The following is an 18,906-nucleotide window of genomic DNA, read 5'->3' as shown; positions in this document are numbered from 1 at the left end:
TACATGTGCACACGGCTACACACGAACAGACGGGGGAATCAGGTTATACGATGAAAGAAGCGTGTGTTCCATGTAGAATGTGCGTGGGTACTTCTGTTGCCGCTTCCATCAAGCTCCGCTTTCGAGGAGCCGGCCTAATCTTTTGTCTCGTCCTCTATCGGCAGTTTTTCAACGACCTCTTTGCACGTTCCAGAATTCGGCTGTTCCTCATATTTTATCGCCGCGCGAGCTTTTCCCGGTTAGATGGTTTTAGCCTGTCCATGCGAGAACATTCTTACGACCACGAATTTCACTCACCGCGATATTTTCGAGTTTATGGTTGGGACGTAAGAAAGCGTTCTCATCTGGAGGAACAGCAATTGATATACGTATAGCTGGAATTACTGGAAAATATCGTTGATACTGGAACTACCAAAGCCGTGGGAACGGCTCTCGAATTGTACGATTTCGTTTAACATTGTTATTATTAACAATGTATCTGTATGAAATTGTTCCCAGGAGAAAAAGAGAAACAAGAAAAAAAGGGGGAAAGATAGAAGGAAAGTTACAGAACAAGCAATATTCTCTAACGTTCTATTCGACTTTACATACGAAAGACAATCGATCCTTAAGTTAAATTAGGATCTTTTTAGGGAAATGATGCCTGTTATATTATTAAAGCCTGGAAAGAATCACAGTTTGGGCCATTACACAAAGAGATCGATTGTTCTCTGGGGTCCGCGAATGCTTTCCAATCTCGTCCATTGGCCAAGCAAATTTACAATTTCCCGTAAGTCGTCCGAAGTTGCTATTCTTCCCCGTCATTTTGTCCCTCTCGTCCTTCGGTCCTTTTTCGCCAGTGCATTCGTTCGCCTCTTCGAAAAGCGTAAAAAGGCTATAGATAAATTCGACGATTCGGAACTGGACCGATTGCTCGTAAAAAAAGAAAAAAAAAATGGGGAAAATTCTTCCTCTTAATCTAGTCGACTTAGAGTAGGCAGGATCGAAGCAGAAGAAAAGCGGATTTGGTTATCGTATCGAGTTACTTGGATTTTCGACGTACTTAGCGCGAGGAATTTAAAAATTGAATGTTTTTTTCTTTTTTGGGAAAGAAAGGATATTATTATATCGGATAGCATTTCTGTTTAATTTCGGAGATTCTTTGTTGACTTTAGGGCGAAGTCACGATTCAATCGAATTCTAAACGAAGCAACGAGGGAAGAAAAAACGATATATCACGTTTTTTAAACACCTCCAATTATTTCCATATCAGGAAAAATGTACTTTTATTTGGTTTTGGGATTAAATATATTTTCATCGCCTTTTTGAACACTGTGACAGTATCGATGAACATTAGTTATTGGTTTTATCAGGTTTATTATCTGCTTTTAACAGGTTTATATCTTCGAACTTTGGACTGGGCACGTTATTCCTCTTTTGGACTATATCGTATCAAAGTAACCGTTTTTAGCTACCGGTTGGCATAAAAATTCGAAATTTAACAAAAATCGATCTATCGTGTTTTCCCTATAGTCTTCGAACGAAGTGGGCCACAGGTTGCCGAATAAAATTTTTATTTTCAATTTCGTTTCCGACGATTCGAAGGAAATGAAACGGAAAAAGTAAATGCACCGCAGAATTATTAAGATAAAATAGAAGGACGAATTTCCTTGCGAGTTAACATATGTGTGCCCCGTTTCCCATCGTACGACTTTTGGTTTCTTCGTTGCGTTATTCCGGTAAAAATGTTCCTCTTATGCGTTTTTGAAACTTTTATTCGGTAATCGGATTTTTCAACGTAACGCCATTTATGTTTCATTTCAATTACGCGGCTGAAAAGCTTTATATGGTAAAATATCCAAGCGAAAGACATTACTTCGTATATTTAAATGGTCTGGTAAAAACTTTTTTCCCGTGAAATTCATCGAAAATCCCCCTTTTTCTACAAAAATGCGAAATGTTCGCTCTCTTCCGTAATTTCCTCGTCAGAGGATATAGCCTGCTCGATCATAGAACTTGAAAGAACTTGACGATTTCTGCTAACACGTTTCTCGAGATCGAAGTTGATAATTCGTTGGTAAAAGAGGGAAAGAAACGAGGGGAAAAAGAAAAGAAAGAGAGTGAAAAATCTCGGGTAAAATGGACGTTGCGCGTTAAGTGTTAAATCAAGTTAAACGAGCGAGAGAATAACGCGGAGAGTCAACGGGTCCGTGGCATTGTGCTGCGCGACAATTTTTGTCCCAAAACGTAAACGAATACGGGGAAATGCAAGCCGTTAAGTGTTCCCCGAAGGACTTATCGAATTTGTCGAGACTGAACCGTTTAGGGGCCATATTCTCCAGGATTCTTATCGTTACCTGCTGACTCGTTACCTCTAATTTAGCATTTTAAATGTCGCCTATATGTATGTGTCGTTGATCGGCCAGCCGAGCGGGCCGGTATCAATGACTCAACGTGCCAGGAATTCGCCTTCTCCAGCATCCGACTGATCTTTTGGCTGTTTGGAAACACGCGACCACCCTGCACTGGTAGCTGTTCGTCCCAGTCAGACATTACGATTTCGTCGGAGTCAACTTGCACGATCGCTTGACGAGCCTTTTAGAAAACCGATATCAACCTTTAAAAAGGACAAGTTAGACGAATATTTTCTTCAGGCAGGATGATGTTTGGTCGGTTGGCTCGTGATCCATGCAATGATATCTCTCTTAACGTTGGTCGTTCTGATATCTTCGGCTTTTATAGGCTGATTTTTCTGCAAGCATTAGCGATCTTTAGCTCGCTTTCGTTTCGTGCTGTACATGTTGCTCGAACGATTCTGAACTGCGTAAAAGGCGAATGGTAGGTCGATGTTTCCACTAGTTTGCGGGAAAATATCGTCTAGAAGACGAACGACATCTTATCGATTATTAATCGAGCTAAACGAATGAATTATTGTGTCGACAGACACTTGCGAAACTCGACGACCAGGTGCAAGTGCAGGAGGCATCCGGTAACTCGACCGGAAGTGGAATCGTAGCCAGCAGCCTGATGCAATTGCTGTGCAGTTTGGTCCCGGAGGAGCCTTTCGAAAAATCGGCATTGCAAACGCGGGTCCAGGATATTGCTGGGTGAGTAGCTAAAATGCGGCGTGTGTTTTCATGTTTTCACGTTACGAGACTTTAAAAAATTCGACGTATACGTTCAGCATCGATCATACTTTATGCATCGATGTCATTTCCATTCTCAGAAAAGCGTGCTATTTAAAGTAGCATCGTGCATTAAGGAACAGCTGTCATAAATGCTTTCCTTGAATTAGAAACGTGAGAAAATAGACGAAGCAAAAGTAACATGGTAGCGTATTTTATTAGGATGCTTTGGCAATTCTGTCCGGCAGGAGAAGTGTGCCACGAATTCGTTTTTCAAAAGTGCTTTTCGAAATGTATCGTGCTAGACTGTTTTTTACGAGTAGACATACTACTACTTCCTTTTCTAAGTCTTTTCAATTTACGAACAAGTCATCCACGAATATTTCAACTGCTCCAAATACGTTTTGTAAACGTAAAGTGGACGAAACCTTACGAGGAAATTCGTCAAATCTACAAATAACGCGACGAGAATATTTTCTGAATGTCGTTCGTTATTTTGTTCTTTAAAACTATCGATAGAATGACGCACTTTCGTGATACCGTTATAGTAATTGTCGTTCTAAGAGGAACCTACTTACACCCGGAAGCCTTAATTTTGATAATTGCGTGACACGGGGCCGTGTGAAAGCCTTAGATTTCGTAATTTATCGCCTTTCATAAAAACGTACAATTATTTTTTTTCATTATAAATTCAAATAAACTTTTTCCGACTAAAGCGTAACATAAAATACGTTCTGTAATAACAAAAGTCTTCAAGGTGGATATTTTTATAAAGTATTAACGTTTCCACTGAAACGTCTATCTCATTTCCCTTGCATAATAAAATTACTTCTAGCATACCATTAAGTATTCATGCGACAGAAGTTATGATATTTGAAATCTAATTGCGTGCATTAAACCACGAATATACCTGTACTTGATCGAAATACACAGGTATCCTAATGAAATGCGAACATTGTTTATTCGAAGGAATATTCTAAGATATTGGAAATATTACGAACACGTGGAGAAAATAATCTTCGTAATACTTTAAAATATAATTTTACACATTGGTAATTATCTTTGATAATTCAAATATTTTCCTCTTACAACCTCAATGGAGTAAGATATTAATTATCGTATTTTTTCGATTTGAGATTAACGTAACGGATAGGTTAGCGCTCTCTATTTTCGCTGTCCGTTTAAATTTCTACAAAATTTCCATCGTTCAACCTCTCTCAGTCCTATGTTGCACAAACATCGCGGTACACGATTTCTTTGAGGCGGACAATGAGAAAAAACTTGAACGCTTTTGAGGCGCGTGGACCACCCTGTAGAAAAACATGACGGTTCTGTTGCGCGAGCTGAATTTAATACGCGAGTCACGCGGCAAAGTGACAAGGTGCATGCTGTTTTCGTTGCATCCTCTGAGATTCGATCTTCGAGAAGAAGAAACGTTGCACCTGGGTCAACTTCCTTCTTCCAGACCCCCCAATTGGTTGGTTAATCCTTTCCTATTTACACGGAATCGCTTCCTTTCTTCCTGTTTCTATTATTCGAATTACATTGCGTTTAGCGAATACGTATGTAGCTGTATCCATCGTTATTTAATTAAACGCGTTAAAATTTATTCTCACGCGTTAAATCCCCTATCGACAAATAGAAATCTCGAATTCCAATTTGACTGGGAAATTGCATATTTGTGAAATACACGTGCAAATTGTACCAATACTTACGTATGTCAGACACGTAAGTTGCGATTGATCGATGAATTTCGCTTTTTGCGAAGGTTAATTTTCTGTCGTATATTTTTCAAACGTTATGATAATTATCAGCGTCGTAGTTTCGCGTAAATTTATTTCCAAACATTCGCGTTTCTATGTAACACTTCTGTCTGTGAAAAATCAGAAAATCGATCGACTCTGCAAAGATTATTTATCCAAACAAATTATGTTAGCCGGTGAATCTGCAAATTTTGAGTTTACTAACTGTAACGTCCAACGTTTGAATAATGAACGACGAAAGCGCGATCAGAGTGATTGCCGGCCGGTCGTTGCTAGTCGAATTATTATGATTAATTTCCTGCCGATGCGAGAATGGCCTAGTCACGATTTTTACTCACCAGCCAAGATTGCTTTTCGTTCGTACCTTTAAAGTGCGCAGATGTCTAAGGACGATCGATCATTTCGTACCTGGTAATACGTATTTGAGAATCGTTGAGCGCATTCATCGTTGTTCACAGTTTGAAAAAATCGCCTCATGCCTTCCGTTTACATTTTGCGACTTTCTACAATACGACGATTCTCGTCGCTTCGTAAATTTCTGATCCGAACGATCGCGTAACCTTTATCGCACGGAAGTTGGAATTATCGTCGTTCGAAACATCGTTCAACAAATTGATAATCATTTATAGACCAAATATCATCGTAATTGGGTCGTTGTTGAAGTGTTGCCACTCGGAAAACAAGCATCGAATTGGACGAGATAAGCAGATAACACGACTATCGACTATCGATATCAATTCGTCGAGTTTCGCAATCTATGATTAAAGAGTCGTATACACCGGCATCTCTCGCGGGAATTATTTCCTTGCTCTCCAACGAATACGAGAAATGGCCCTTTTGTCGTAAATAGGTGCCACAAAGCGAGAGGCTTCGCGTAACGTGTACCATATCGTTTCCCCTTTTCTGTTGTTTCTTTTACCGAAACGCGCGGTCCGCGATGCACTCCGAGCTGCTACGAATTTTAAATGATTCGCTATTACGCAAAGGAGATGTGTTTTCATCCAAAAACTTCAACCGAAGTGACTCTCCGTATAGCCACGAATGTTAGGGCTCTTATGCTACGTAGAAAGCAGACATTGGCAATGTTGCAGAAATAATTAATCACGTTCGCTCGATGTTTTAAGACGTCGAAAGACCTAAAAGGATCATCTTGTGCATTGTGACTTTTCTCATGCCACGTTCAGCGACCGACAGTTTCTGCGTAAATGAATTATACAAAAGTATTCCAAAATATTCTCTTTTAACAGATGGGTTCGAACTAAACTCGAGATACAAATTCGACGTTTCGTTCGTTCTCGGTGTAACCACGGAAACAGATTGCTCTCTGTCAGGGAATTGATTCAGACGGGTGAATAAAGTCGTAAATAAGATTCGACCGCGTTTCAAAGATTGTTTATCGAGAAGGAAGGCGCGCGGAGAAATACGCGGAGGCTTAGTTCACGATCTAATAAAATCGAGAACTCTCGAAAACGATGATAATCGGGGCTCAAGTGGCAATCGGTGAGGTAATTGTTAAAATGGTCCTAGAAAAATCAGTCGGTAAACACTCTTATTATTAATCCCGATGAGTTGATCGAACGAACGTCTACCGAGCTCATTCCCTTTCGCCTTCTGAGATGTTGATACAGCTTTAATCGAAGTAGGATCAACCGAGCAATTGGTAATTTACTTATGAGACGCGTGCGACCGTTTCGTGGCCATCTCCCCACCCGATTCGCCCCCGTTTTTCAAATTAATAAGATACTCGATGTACTAAGAAATGTAAACGTTGTACCGAATCTCGTTATTTACGAAGCAACATCTCTTGTCGATGGTTTCCTCTCTTTGCATCGAAAATACGAAAGCAGGCGTATACGTTGCGTTTCTAACTAGTCGTGGTCAAACGCAATTTTTCATTTATTACGCGTTTTCGCCTCTTGTCAAATTATTTTTATTCGTTCCGCTTTGTTTTTCCGTGTCGCGTTAAAAAGTGAAAAAGTGGCGAAATTCTTGTTTGATCTTTCTTACTTTTCAACTATTACGCGAATGATTAAATCGGTTTAGAGTACGTCGTACTTGTTTTTATTACACATTCTCGGTAGAATGTTGCAGTAAAGGAAACGAAAGTGTGTCAATTTGTAAAATCGTTACTCTCGTTACGCTAGCCTATTTCTCCCTCGGTGTAAATCACAGTTTACTTTCGTTAATTGAAACGGCCATGAAAGGAAGATGAAACGCTTTCAGTTTTTGTTTTCCTTTAAAATAAAATTAACCAGGCTTTCGATCAGCTTATCGATATTTGCATTTACAAATGTGCACCTATGGATGATATAAATTTAACATAAACAATATGTTTGTGGTAAATACCTGGTAAATATTATTTCTCCATGATGTTAACCGTATCGTTATATTCCGCCATATTATACGCTTGAACCAAATTATTAGTAAACCTACCTCGACTAACTAATTACATTTGATATCGTAAATTAAAATTCATGTATCGTTACGTAAATTACATATTTGCAAAATCAGCAGAAATTCAAAATCGTATAGATTTTGAAGAAACCGCCTAGTCTCTTCCGGAGAGATGCGTTCGAGATATCGCGTTAATAGCAAACGCGTGTAAACTGTTATTCGTTGACACATTTCTGATTTATTTAAAAGAAACAAAAAGAAGAAAAGAAATGAAGGGGTTGTCGTACGCTTCGAAAATATTTTCTTACGGTATTTTTTGAAGAAAGCGTTCTGCCGTACGATTGTACATAGGCAGAACCGAGCACTGTGTATTTATTAAATCAATAATCGTCGAAGAAGATTGAAAAGAAGCGGTTGCATCAGAAACGAAGTCTATCGGGAAAATGGGGCCACAGGATCGTCTTTGCCGCGGCAAGTACGGGAAAAAGGCAGGGACGCTCTTTAGAACGGCCAAACGAAATTATTAGATCAAACAGTAGCGCCGTTATATTAATAAAATAGATTTCCTTGCTGTTCAAAGGAGAAAAAGGGACGTTGTCGTCTTTCACGTAATTTTGTTTCGCGCAACTCCCGGTTTAATGATGTCGCGCTAAAGCGCACCTTTTATTTATTTCGCGATAAAACGGCGTGCTATAATATAATACTTGTTCGTAACTTCGTCTCCGCAACTATTACGTTAGTAACTTTTTTATATACTTAATGACGCAGAATCGGGAGAATTAACGAGAAGCGAAACTTTTCTATTCTAACGCGTCTAACCTTACGTTTACAAATCGAATGATCTTTTTAGAGAAAAAGCGCAAATAGGAACGCGATGCACCTGCCATGGAGAACAGCTTAGAAGTTTAGGCGGGGCGAATTTGAAAGCGAGACAGAGGAGAGAGAAATCGTTAGTGGTTGAAGGAGAACGGGGCAGGAAGAAAAAATATCGCGGGGGTGAATGAGCGAGGCGGGTTGGGTACGTAATCTGCTAATGGACTCTCTCCCTTTCTCCCTCGACTTCTCTTTCGTCGTCCAAATTCACCCTTACTCGGCGTACGGCTGCCTCTAACCCTCCTTCGACCCTCCTAGACTCGACTCATCTTCCGATTCTCTCTACTTTATTTCTTCTTTTTTCTCTTTTCTTTCGTCTCTTTCCTTTTTTCTTTACGCGTTGCCGTTGTCGAAACCGTGTAAAATGATGTTTGAGGATACAGGGGGATTGCGATCGTCCTGCAACGAACAATAGTTTCGGCCAGTTTTGCAACATTTAGTTTCTATTCGGACATTTTCTCCTTCTTGCGCGCGAATCGTATCGCGTTTCTTTGACATCCTTGTCCACTTTCTTTCCACCTTTTCGCACTTTGAACGGATATTCCGAGACGATTGGAAACTGACGAATGAATCACTAACACCGGGCTGAATTAAGCCAGCTGATGGCCCGATGCATCTGCTGTCTAATTTCTAACGCTAACCGAACCGTTTAAACTTCTATTTTACATGCCCGATTATACGATCCTGACGAATTTATCGATATCTGTTCTATTAGGGAAGCGTCGTCGTGTCTCCAAAGTTCGATTCTTTGCAAATCAAATGTTCTTTCAAACAGCGGTTATCTCGATTATGCAGATATACATACAACGAAATATCGTTCTTCCCTGTTGCTTGTACAGTTCTGTATTAACCATTTTGTTACTTACGTGAAATTTATCTTTGGTAACAGGCATAGATAGATGTTTCGATATACCGTTGTTGTTGTGTCGATACTGTTTCAGTATTTGGATAGGTCGGTGATGCAGCACTTTATAAATAACAGATCGAAAAACCGTTTCTATTTTCTCATCGTCAAACCGATTTACGCTGCAAAGTTAACAGTCTTGTAATCACCGACAGCGTCGATAATTTGCTTTAATCTTACTGGAAATACGCTAACATCGACTTCATTAATGACCAATAAATCGCTTTAGCTCGTTCCCAAGAATATCGTTCTACGTACAGGTATAAACCCTGCATAGAAAATACTCCATTTCTTATTTATAGTTAACGTATTTTTGGATTTTTAATATTTCAACAAAGCAGGGAAATTGCCTTCCAGTTAAAGATATCTCAAATTACTCGTTAAATACAGTTTCAGTTAATTTCATTTTGTACGATTTCTTCCATACTCCTTTTTCAGCGTTCGCAAATGGACTATACGAAGCTTTTAGCAAGGGGATCATATTTTGTCGAAATAAAAAATATAAGCGTGGTAGAAAAACGAATCAAAGCTGAGAAAGAGAGAGAGAGAGAGAGAGAGATTCGTCGTTTTTGTTTCAAACAGAGAAACGATTAGATTCTTGCGTTCTCCTGAGAAAAGACAGAAATCGATATAAAAAAAAATGTTGTTGCGTATCGTTCGATCGTGCGCGAGCTGACAAATTACTTCGTGTCTTGAATTAATCGAATAATTAAATAACAAACAGGCGAAAATCTCGAGCACGACGAAGATGTTCCGCGATAACAGTCAACGACAGTAATGACAACAGTAATGGGAACTGCGGGATTCAGGCGGTATTTGATCAGGTTGGTTAGGGTCGTGAATAGAAATAGGCGGCACGGCTGTTTCTGTTCCCATTCTACTCAGCGCCAAATTTCACTGCTCTCTCTATTATCCTTTCATAATGCTCCTTGTTGACAGAGACAGCTTTAAACGGCGCGAGAAAAAGCGCACGGTGATTTCGTTCGCGTAACATTCTCAACGTTTCACTTCTTGCATCAGCTAGGTTTGTTCTATGATACTACAAACGCCAGTTGATGTTACCGCGTTCATCGAACGATGTTCGCTCGATATTGTAAAATTTCTAACAATATTTGCGTAAGATAACGGGAAACGCAAATGCCGTGCAGTTTCTACAAATATCGCATATCGTCTAAATAAAATCTGCCCGTATTTGGTAATAAATACATTTCATTTAAACGTACTTGTACATTCAGAGTTAAGTATTTTCAGGTTTATTCGGATTTTTATATCGCATAGATGATAAAATTATTCTTGGAACAATTTGAATAAACATTGATGGAAAAGTATCGAGCAATCAGCGACGATGCATTTGAAGCACCCTATAGATTCGCATCCTTCTGACTGCGAGGCGAGCCGTGGCAGGACTCGATTGTGTGTATAGAGTAGCAGGATTCACCTCATCCCTCGGGCTACCGAAATCCCGGCGTGAATGCATTACGCGTCAACGAACTCGGAGTAGCAATATCCTGAGTTGCTGGATGTTAGAGTACGAGGATTATAATACATTACCAATTCGACGAACGCCTCGGCCATTTGACCTTGTTTCAGACTTTATTTCGCGTGTCTGTCTTGTACATTGGATTTCAACGGTTTTATCGGTGCACGGATGCGTAACAAAATGTGATTTTTATTAAACCATCGTCCTTTTCCAAACCAACGAGACGTGACCCATCGAATTAAATTCGCTATTGCAAGGATTAGTGTCGTTAATTTTACCGAGACGTGGATCGTACTGTGCGAACCATTTTTTTTTTTAAATAAACGAGCTTCGACGATGCGATAATATTTTGTCGCGAATTTTTCCAAATATATGTAAAATATACGTATACGTAGCTACGTGTACCTACGTAGTATGTATTACATAGATGATCGTTGATACTAGAGAAGGCGAGGGGTGAAAAGGGGATGCTGAAGTTCGGTAGCTGGAGACACTTGTCAACGGCAGGCAGGGGGTCGGTTTCAGGGGTAGATCTAGACGACGACTCTGTAAATATTGTAACAAGTGTGCCGTCGTTGCCACACGTGGCATTGATGTGCTTGGTTAATCGATTGGTCCATCGAAAATTTTCTGTTTTAATCGTGGAAATATTTCTGCGTATCCTGATATCGTATAATTGTAATTTGCAAGCGTACTGATAAATTATTTATTTTCATTTTATTTTCATATGCCGATGTCAAATATCAAACCGATTGTATTTTGACTAATTGTTTATTCGTTGATCCTCTTAGCCATCATTAATCTCGCACACGTTTGATTTATAATTTATTTCAATACCATGAAATTCTCACCTTGCTTCGTACAAGCGTGTACAACGCGCAGATACGATGTAGAGACGATGGAGAATGATTCAGACGTCAATGAAAAATACGGCCATTCTTCGTCGTTCCTCTGTTGATTTTCTCATCTCGTCGATACACAGTTGTCGTTTTCACACTTTCGCCATTTCGTTGAGCAAACATGGTCCATTGTGGATGCGCTGAATGATACTTCTGCCAGGCACATTTGCCGCCTGTAGAAAAGGACTTTGTTCAAGTGGATTCTTGCAAACAATCGAACCACAATCTGACGAACGATGCAAGTACCGTGACGAATATTAAAAAAAGATAGTTTTCTTCTCATCGAATTTTCCAATCTTCGCTTCCTCGTCCTATGTAATCCGGAAGTACGTTAAAATATTCCAGACAAAATATATATAGAAATCTTCGCGTACTCCTGCAAGCAAATTAGACTATGGTCAAAGCAGTTCTATGCAGTTTCAAGCTCAATGCATGTAGATATACGCTCGATACACAGACGCAAGCTACCTGTCGCGTAAAGCCACGAAGTGCGGCGCGAAACGTCGTCGTCCGCAAGCTCATCGAACTGATACCTATTCGTTCGACCGTGACGATTATCGGGAAAGTAGCGTCACGCATGTTTCTTCGTGAATATGTAAATTAATTTGTCCTATTAGCCAGCTCGGGGTGCTTGGTCGTGCTTAAACATGCGCTCGCGTTGCACCACGAAATTACGTAAGCTGGTGCATCGGAGGCGAGCACCAGTCCGTCTAAGGATATGCACCCTTGTGCTCTTGCTATGAAATAATCATATGGTTAGCTAATGGCAGCGCTGGGGTAGCGATTGCTCGGCTGCTGCGGCCTCCATAAGGCGCTTGGGGAGAATAATAAATAAATTCAATGTATTTGCTCGAACCCCTCCGCAAACATTCAATGATAGATCGGAATCTTAAGGGAGGGGGAGCGATGATGCATGGGCCAGGCCCTCGTAATGGTCAGACGTGCGTGAAGATCGCAAGATCGGATCTTTCCGTGCTTCTTGCGAATTGTCTGGCTATCGCGTAACTGGGCTACGAAATTGCGATCCACAGATGGCTAATTTTCATTCGTAATCGTTCGTAGCATAGTTTATGGAGTGACACCTCTTTCGTGTAATCGGATCATCCACGGTCAACTTTAATTTTCGAGATGCGTCGGTAGACTTGGCTCGTTCTTCGCTTAACGATTCGGCTAATAAATCTCGTAATCGTCGGTGAATCGACGGATTGTAAATAGTAGAGTTCTGTGGTACAAGCAGTTTATACAATTTTACGAATTACAAATTATGTATTGTTCATTTTCCAGAGAAGTCATCCTTATCGGTAGTCAGATTTTGCGGTATCGTTTACGTTGCGGTGCAATCATCAAGGAGGCTACGAGGAAAGTAAATTAAATAGCAAAATGTATGGGTCATAGGATAATGGTCTTGTTGGTCGGTTCTATCGACTTTGCGGAATGCCAAGCAGCACGAATCGGAGGCGGATCAACCCGCCCGAGCAGAATTATTACATCCTGCAGCAAGGACACGGTCCCCTTACCGACTATCATTCGTGTTATTATAGGTTAAGAGGGTGTAGCTACGATTCGAGCGATTCTAATCCATGCGCGCATCTCGCTGCATTTTATTAGCGTATTTACCGAATCCCTCGAAGTACCGTCGAAAGTATCGGTATTATCGGCTGTTCGTGTTCGTCCATTACGCTCGTCGCTTCTATCATCGGAATGACGGAGCTTAAGCGCCTTTGCTTTTATACGTATCGATGAATTATGCAACAACAATGTGAATCGGTGTTGGTCCCAGCGTCCTACTGCCCGGTACTTTTCCACCCGCTTTATTAATATCGTTATATTTCGAAAACAAGCGAAACTTATTCCCGGTATTTGCCGATGTACACGTTCCCGGTTAACGAGATAGAAGGACAGAATTTCCACACGTTTCATACTGAAATTTATCAACGCGTATTGACAACGAGGTGTCGTCGTCGTCCTGACGCCTTTTCAAAACGCCCTCCTTCGTAGCCTCGTAGCTCTCAGGTCCACGCACATTCCATTCTTAGGTTTCTCGGTTAAGCGTCGCTTTAAACGGACGTATCTTCAATCGTGTGTAATTAATAGGTAGCCTAACCCCCGGAACAAGCCGAATCGTGACATATCAATCGAGCAACTATGGCGGCAGGACCGTTTCATTATCGAGTCTGGAGCAAGGGTTGCTCTTTCTCTCGAAAAGTCCCCGTGGCATAAAGAACGGGAGTCCGCGGAAGTGTGCGTGTCGAGTTCAGTGGCGTCGGATTAGCTTGCAGCTAGTTATGATTAGAGGAGACAGTTGGCCCTCCACCGGACTACTTCATATTCGAATGCTGATCGGCGGCAGGCGAGCGTAGCCCAAGCATGTCGGTGTTTCGGTGGAAAGGGGGCGGCGATAATACGCACTGACAGCCGCGCACCCTCGACAACCCGGTCGCTGGGGGGTCACGAGTGAAAGGAAGGGCGAATGGGTGCCGTACGAGAAAAGAAAAACATATACAACAACCCGATAGAATGAGCATCGCATGCGCCGACGCTTGTTCCCTCTTCTGCCGGCTTGTGCGCGCAGAATTACCCACTGATGTTATAATCCTCTCGTGTTACGCCATCGCACATGCTGTCCTGTAAGCAATACATTGTTTTTTTTCTTCTGTCTCTCTACCGAACGCGCCTCTTTTTGCCTGTTACGTCCCCCCGCGACGGTTTATGACGCCAAATCTATCGGAACCCATATGCACACTTTGCCGCCGTGAACGAGAGACACGGTGTCGCCTGTTCCGTTGTATACCGATCGGTGTACACTGCGACAAGTCTTTGTCGAATCGAGACAACCGGAATTAACGAACGATCGACGTAACGATAGCGTTACCTCGGTGCGAATGAACGTCGCCAAAGAATCGAGCACATCGACGACGAGTGACCAACGCGAGGTGACAGCTGTACTCGCAGCTTTGTTTTAAAATCGTTAGTCGAGAGTTTAAAGTCTCATTCGCCGACGCTTTGTATCGCCCATATATCGTTGCGTTTTATTACGATAAGACGAGTCATGATTTATGCTTACATTACACGTGGCTCAAGCTACTACAAATAGCAGAGTTGGTAACAATGTTAAACGTTATCGGTGTTTCAGGTACTTGGTAGCAGGTGGATTGGTAGACCGAGTGTTTCGTCACAGTCGAGCTCTGATCGAAACCGACTTTTTCGTGGACCAGGACCACGAATCGCCAGTCTTGTCGTCGTCGTACGATCTACTTTATCGCATCTGTTGCCATTTAAAGAAATCAACGGATCAAGATGTGGGGAATATTCACGAGGGCAACAACAACGTCGAGCAGACCAACGTCGAGTCGCACCTTCTCTCGACGCTGGCCTCGGCCGAAGCTGCGGGGGCGATCGGTGCACTTTACGCTGCAGTTGCACTCACACCGCAAAATCAGAAAGGATCCTCTCCGACCCCTAATCAGATTACGGTATCCCAGCCTATGAGGATTCTGATCGTTCGCAGTCTTAGGCTACTTAAATCGATCGCAGGGCTGAACATTCAGAAATTACAGGTAGGTGTACCTCGACGTATCTTTTAACCTGTTACTGTATGTTTTGTCCTTTCGAGTATTTTCAGTAGCATAAAATTTGTGCAGGTAAAATTCGCTTTAACAACATAGACTCGAAAGAAACATCGATCGAAAGTGGTTCATCAAATACGTACGAAAAGCCTATCTATTTGTTTTAAAAGGGAACGATGAAAAGTATCGTGCGAGTGTTAACAAGCGAGGAAAGTTTAACTTTATCCGTTTCCCTGACCAATAGGACACGACGTTTAATTAATTAACCACCGTTTGATGTAGGGGAAAAGACAAAGGATCCGCAATTAACTCCTTCGCTTTGTCTCACGTATCAACTGTAACCTTTATTTTAACTGCACTCTTTATCTTATACCAACTGCAAACTTTGAAAATGTAGTTTCATCCTATCGATCAAACGGCGTTAATCTATCGTTTCGATTAGCGTTGATCTGAGTCTCGAGAAAGTGAAATTTTCCATGGCTGCAGAGATTAACGAAATTTTATGCGGAAAGTAAACTTGGATCGTTGTTCTCTCGATCACCGTATCCTCTTTATTAGATCGAGTACCGCAGAAAGTGCAATAGAGATATTATATGTATATATCGCGTGTCGTAGGGGTTCGCCTGTCAAGATAGAAAGGTCTCCCGTGTAGTCTGCAATAGTCGAACCACGAATTGAATCGAATGCTCGCGCCCCCGTCCACAAAAACCATAAGGGCTATCCAGTGTCCCATTGGAGAGCCTGCTGAGTCTCATGGGGCACCGCCTCGATTATCCTTGTGGTCCACGCAGCCGGCGTTTGTCGAAAAACCAACGTTTATTATCTATTCTCTTTGACTTTCTGACAACCAAGTCTGGCTGTTCTTTAATCTCCGCGGGAGTCTGTCTCTTGTTGCGTTTCAAAGAGATCCGTCTCTTTGCGTAGAGGCGATGGTTTAAGAATATTCCCCGATACGTCCGACGTCTATCAATCGCCTAATCGCGCGATCGTTTTGGAACCAAGTTCCGTGAAAATTTTGAACAAATTCTCCCAGTTAGACTGCAGGCAATTTCTTTCAGAGCGCAAATCTTCTGATTTCAGAATCTCCTAGGAGCGGAAGGTACCAACCTGCAATGGCGACTGATAGCTAGTCATGTGATAACCCGATTATCACGAGATCCAATATCGCACAAGTCGGAAATTGGATCTGCGCAGAACACTAGTGGTACTTACATCCTGTCAGAACTGTTCCAGGTTCTGGGATATTTTGCAGTTAACAACCCGGAAAATCAGGTAAGCCTGCGCTCCGAAAGTGTTCTCCGAATTAAAGTCATTTCGCGCAATTTCCACGACGTACGTGTTTCTTAGCGTGTAACACTAGGCGAAATAAATTCTCCAAGCTCGTAAACACGTTGAACGTCTACCAACGAGCTCGTTGCAATCTCGAGCTCGATTCTGAGAAAGTTTCCAAGATCATCCGCGGAACCGCAACGATTCCGCCGCATCCCCGAGCCGGGGCAGAAAGCAAAGCTGGTAACACGCATAAATCGTGTAACGAGACCGTCGTTGCCCCGGATGGTCCCCTCGCAATTCACCAGCCGAATCGGCCGGCAGTTAAAGGTTAAAAGCGTTTTTCCGCTAGTTTCCCCGTCCCATATCGGATGCACTTTCGGCAGGCAAGCGCAGACAAGCAGCGGACCTTCTTAAAAAAGGCGGCGAAAGACGAATGCGCGACGTCGTCGGTGCACTCAACGCTACACATCCCGATGCATCCAGCACGCGCTGGATTGATGCACCCTCCTTGCCGGCTCGGCGCGGCCCGGCGCGGCTCGGCGCTGCGCGGCTGCTCGGGGCTGACGTATGGAATGGAACCGAGTAAATATATCTTAACTGCATTCGGCCGTATATTGATGGGAGGTCCGCTGAGTGTGTTGTGTCTAACAGCTTCTTCCTTCTTCGTCGCGTGTTGCGGGCCGCATTTCACGCGAATGTACCGGGTGACTCGATCGCCCATTCCGCGAGTTGATGGATGATGGCTCGTCGTGGTCCGGTTGGTTTTCGTTCGTTGGCGCTCGCTACACTCGCCGTGGATCCCGGATAAATACTCCACGTGTCACCGATCGATATTTTCATCGATAAATCGCGGTACTGGGATTTACTGGCAGAGTGGCGAGACGTTTCCGCTTGTTCCATGTAAACGATATATTCTCCTCCTTCGTGCGTCGAATGGCGCGGATACCCAAGGAACGATGTTTCGTGAAAAATATAGATTTAATTCGTTACTCGACAGAGTTGTGTACGCGTGATATTTGTGGATCGTTTGGTAAAATAAAGAGTTGCTCGGAGATTTTACGAATACCCGTTGAGATGTTTACATTACAGACGCACTCTAACTACTTCGAACGAGATGCTTCTTCAATGGACTTCTAAGTTAAGACTACTCTTCTTCTTTTGATGCTCGATCGATCTATCCCCGAATTTAAAATCATCTCCTCGTTGAATACTCGATCGGATTTTCCTTTTAGAAACAACGTGTAGATTCGTGTTTGTTTTCATCTTTCCGTGCTACTTCTTAAACAGACTGCAGACTGCATTAACAGGGAACACTCTGTATGAATGGAAAAAAGAATGTATCACAACGTCCTAGGTTTCACAGGTTCCAGTTTCTTAGAATTCGAATTTCAAGATTCAGAATATAGATCTCGGGAAACAAACTTCATTGAGCATCTTCGATGTCGTAACTTTCAGCTTCCTCTGTGTTCGTGAAAACATGCTGTCATTTTGTCGCTGCATATCAGCTAATCGTCTTCTCTGAATTCCTCCCGAATATTCTTGTAGCCGGTACAATTTATTTCTGCCTGTTTCAGTAACTTTATTGCCAAGTTCGTGAGCAAACGACAAACACGCGCGCCTAACTTTCAAGACTAGTTCCGTACAGCTTTGTGAGTCTATAATTATTCGAACGGTTACGAATTTAAGGTAGGCTACTTTTCACTGTTACCACGAATATTTCCTAATACCTATGCTATTTCAAGTTACTTTAAATAATAATCTCGTCAAAGATATTGCTTTAAATATCCGATGGTTGTCTCTAAGATACGAAATTATACTCGACTCTGACAAAAGCAAAGGGTAGCTCTCGGTTAACGAGAATTCTATAGCAGGAAAAGCAGGTATCTCTAGATAGAGATTGCCGGTTGAACGTTTTTCCCTCGTATTCATCGAGATATTTCTAGTCACGGAACAGACTACACGTGGAAATATGTGGCGCCTTGGAGAACGTCGCGTCGCCACGTCCTTCCTTTCTGCGCGACTATCGAACCTCGTTTTTGAGATATCGGCCTCTCGGAAATCACCGAAGTATTCGATCCATGCTGAAGGATATCGAGAAGGAACGACTAGCTAAGATTAGACCCCATAGGTACAAAGCGCTTCTCGAGCATTTCGACGCGACAACCTTCGCCTATCGTCAGCCTAATTGTTCTGCTTAGAGGACTCCTTTCCCTCTATTTTTAGTCGCCCCTCGAGATATCAGGTAAAAATGCACCGCCGTCAAGAGCAGAGGAATTGGAAGGCTTGTGACTCGTACGAAGGCTTCTAACGAACCGTATAAACGACCGAGCACTTTCTTTGTATTAGGGCGAATTTTCCAGTCAAGCGTTCTGTACTTGTTATCCAAGCAGTTTGCTCACGGCCTTTTAAATACGATAAAAATACGTAGGATTCACGATCGTCGTAAATCTAGTTGGCGGTTTTATGCCGCGTAAAAATGATCTTTTAAAATAACGCACAAAATGGTACGCGGAGGAAAAAGGTTTACCATAGAGTAGCGCGTAATTTATCGGTGCAGTGTATCCTTCGCTTGACGTAATATAAAATTACAAAGCGATACACTCGTTGACAACTTATTTTTGACAAGTTTCAGCGAAAGCGATAATATATAC

At 42.1% G+C, this 18,906-nt stretch overlaps 1 protein-coding gene across 2 annotated transcripts in view; it reads left to right on the top strand.

The window, feature by feature from the left end:
* LOC117216815 (S phase cyclin A-associated protein in the endoplasmic reticulum) overlaps window positions 1-18,906 on the top strand; it is a 32,122-nt gene that overhangs the window by 7,152 nt on the left and 6,064 nt on the right. For both annotated transcript variants that reach the window (XM_033463871.1, XM_033463872.1), the window contains exons 11-13: window positions 2,923-3,086; window positions 14,551-14,974; window positions 16,064-16,255. In XM_033463871.1, the coding sequence (XP_033319762.1) occupies window positions 2,923-3,086; window positions 14,551-14,974; window positions 16,064-16,255 (780 nt within the window). The remainder of the gene's footprint in view (window positions 1-2,922; window positions 3,087-14,550; window positions 14,975-16,063; window positions 16,256-18,906) is intronic.

This window comes from Bombus bifarius, unplaced genomic scaffold, assembly GCF_011952205.1.
Source record: "Bombus bifarius isolate JDL3187 unplaced genomic scaffold, Bbif_JDL3187 scf7180000007973, whole genome shotgun sequence".
Taxonomy (NCBI): Eukaryota; Metazoa; Arthropoda; class Insecta; order Hymenoptera; family Apidae; genus Bombus; species Bombus bifarius.
The sequence above is the reverse complement of the archived record's forward strand: the minus strand, read 5'-3'. Positions and strand labels throughout refer to the sequence as shown.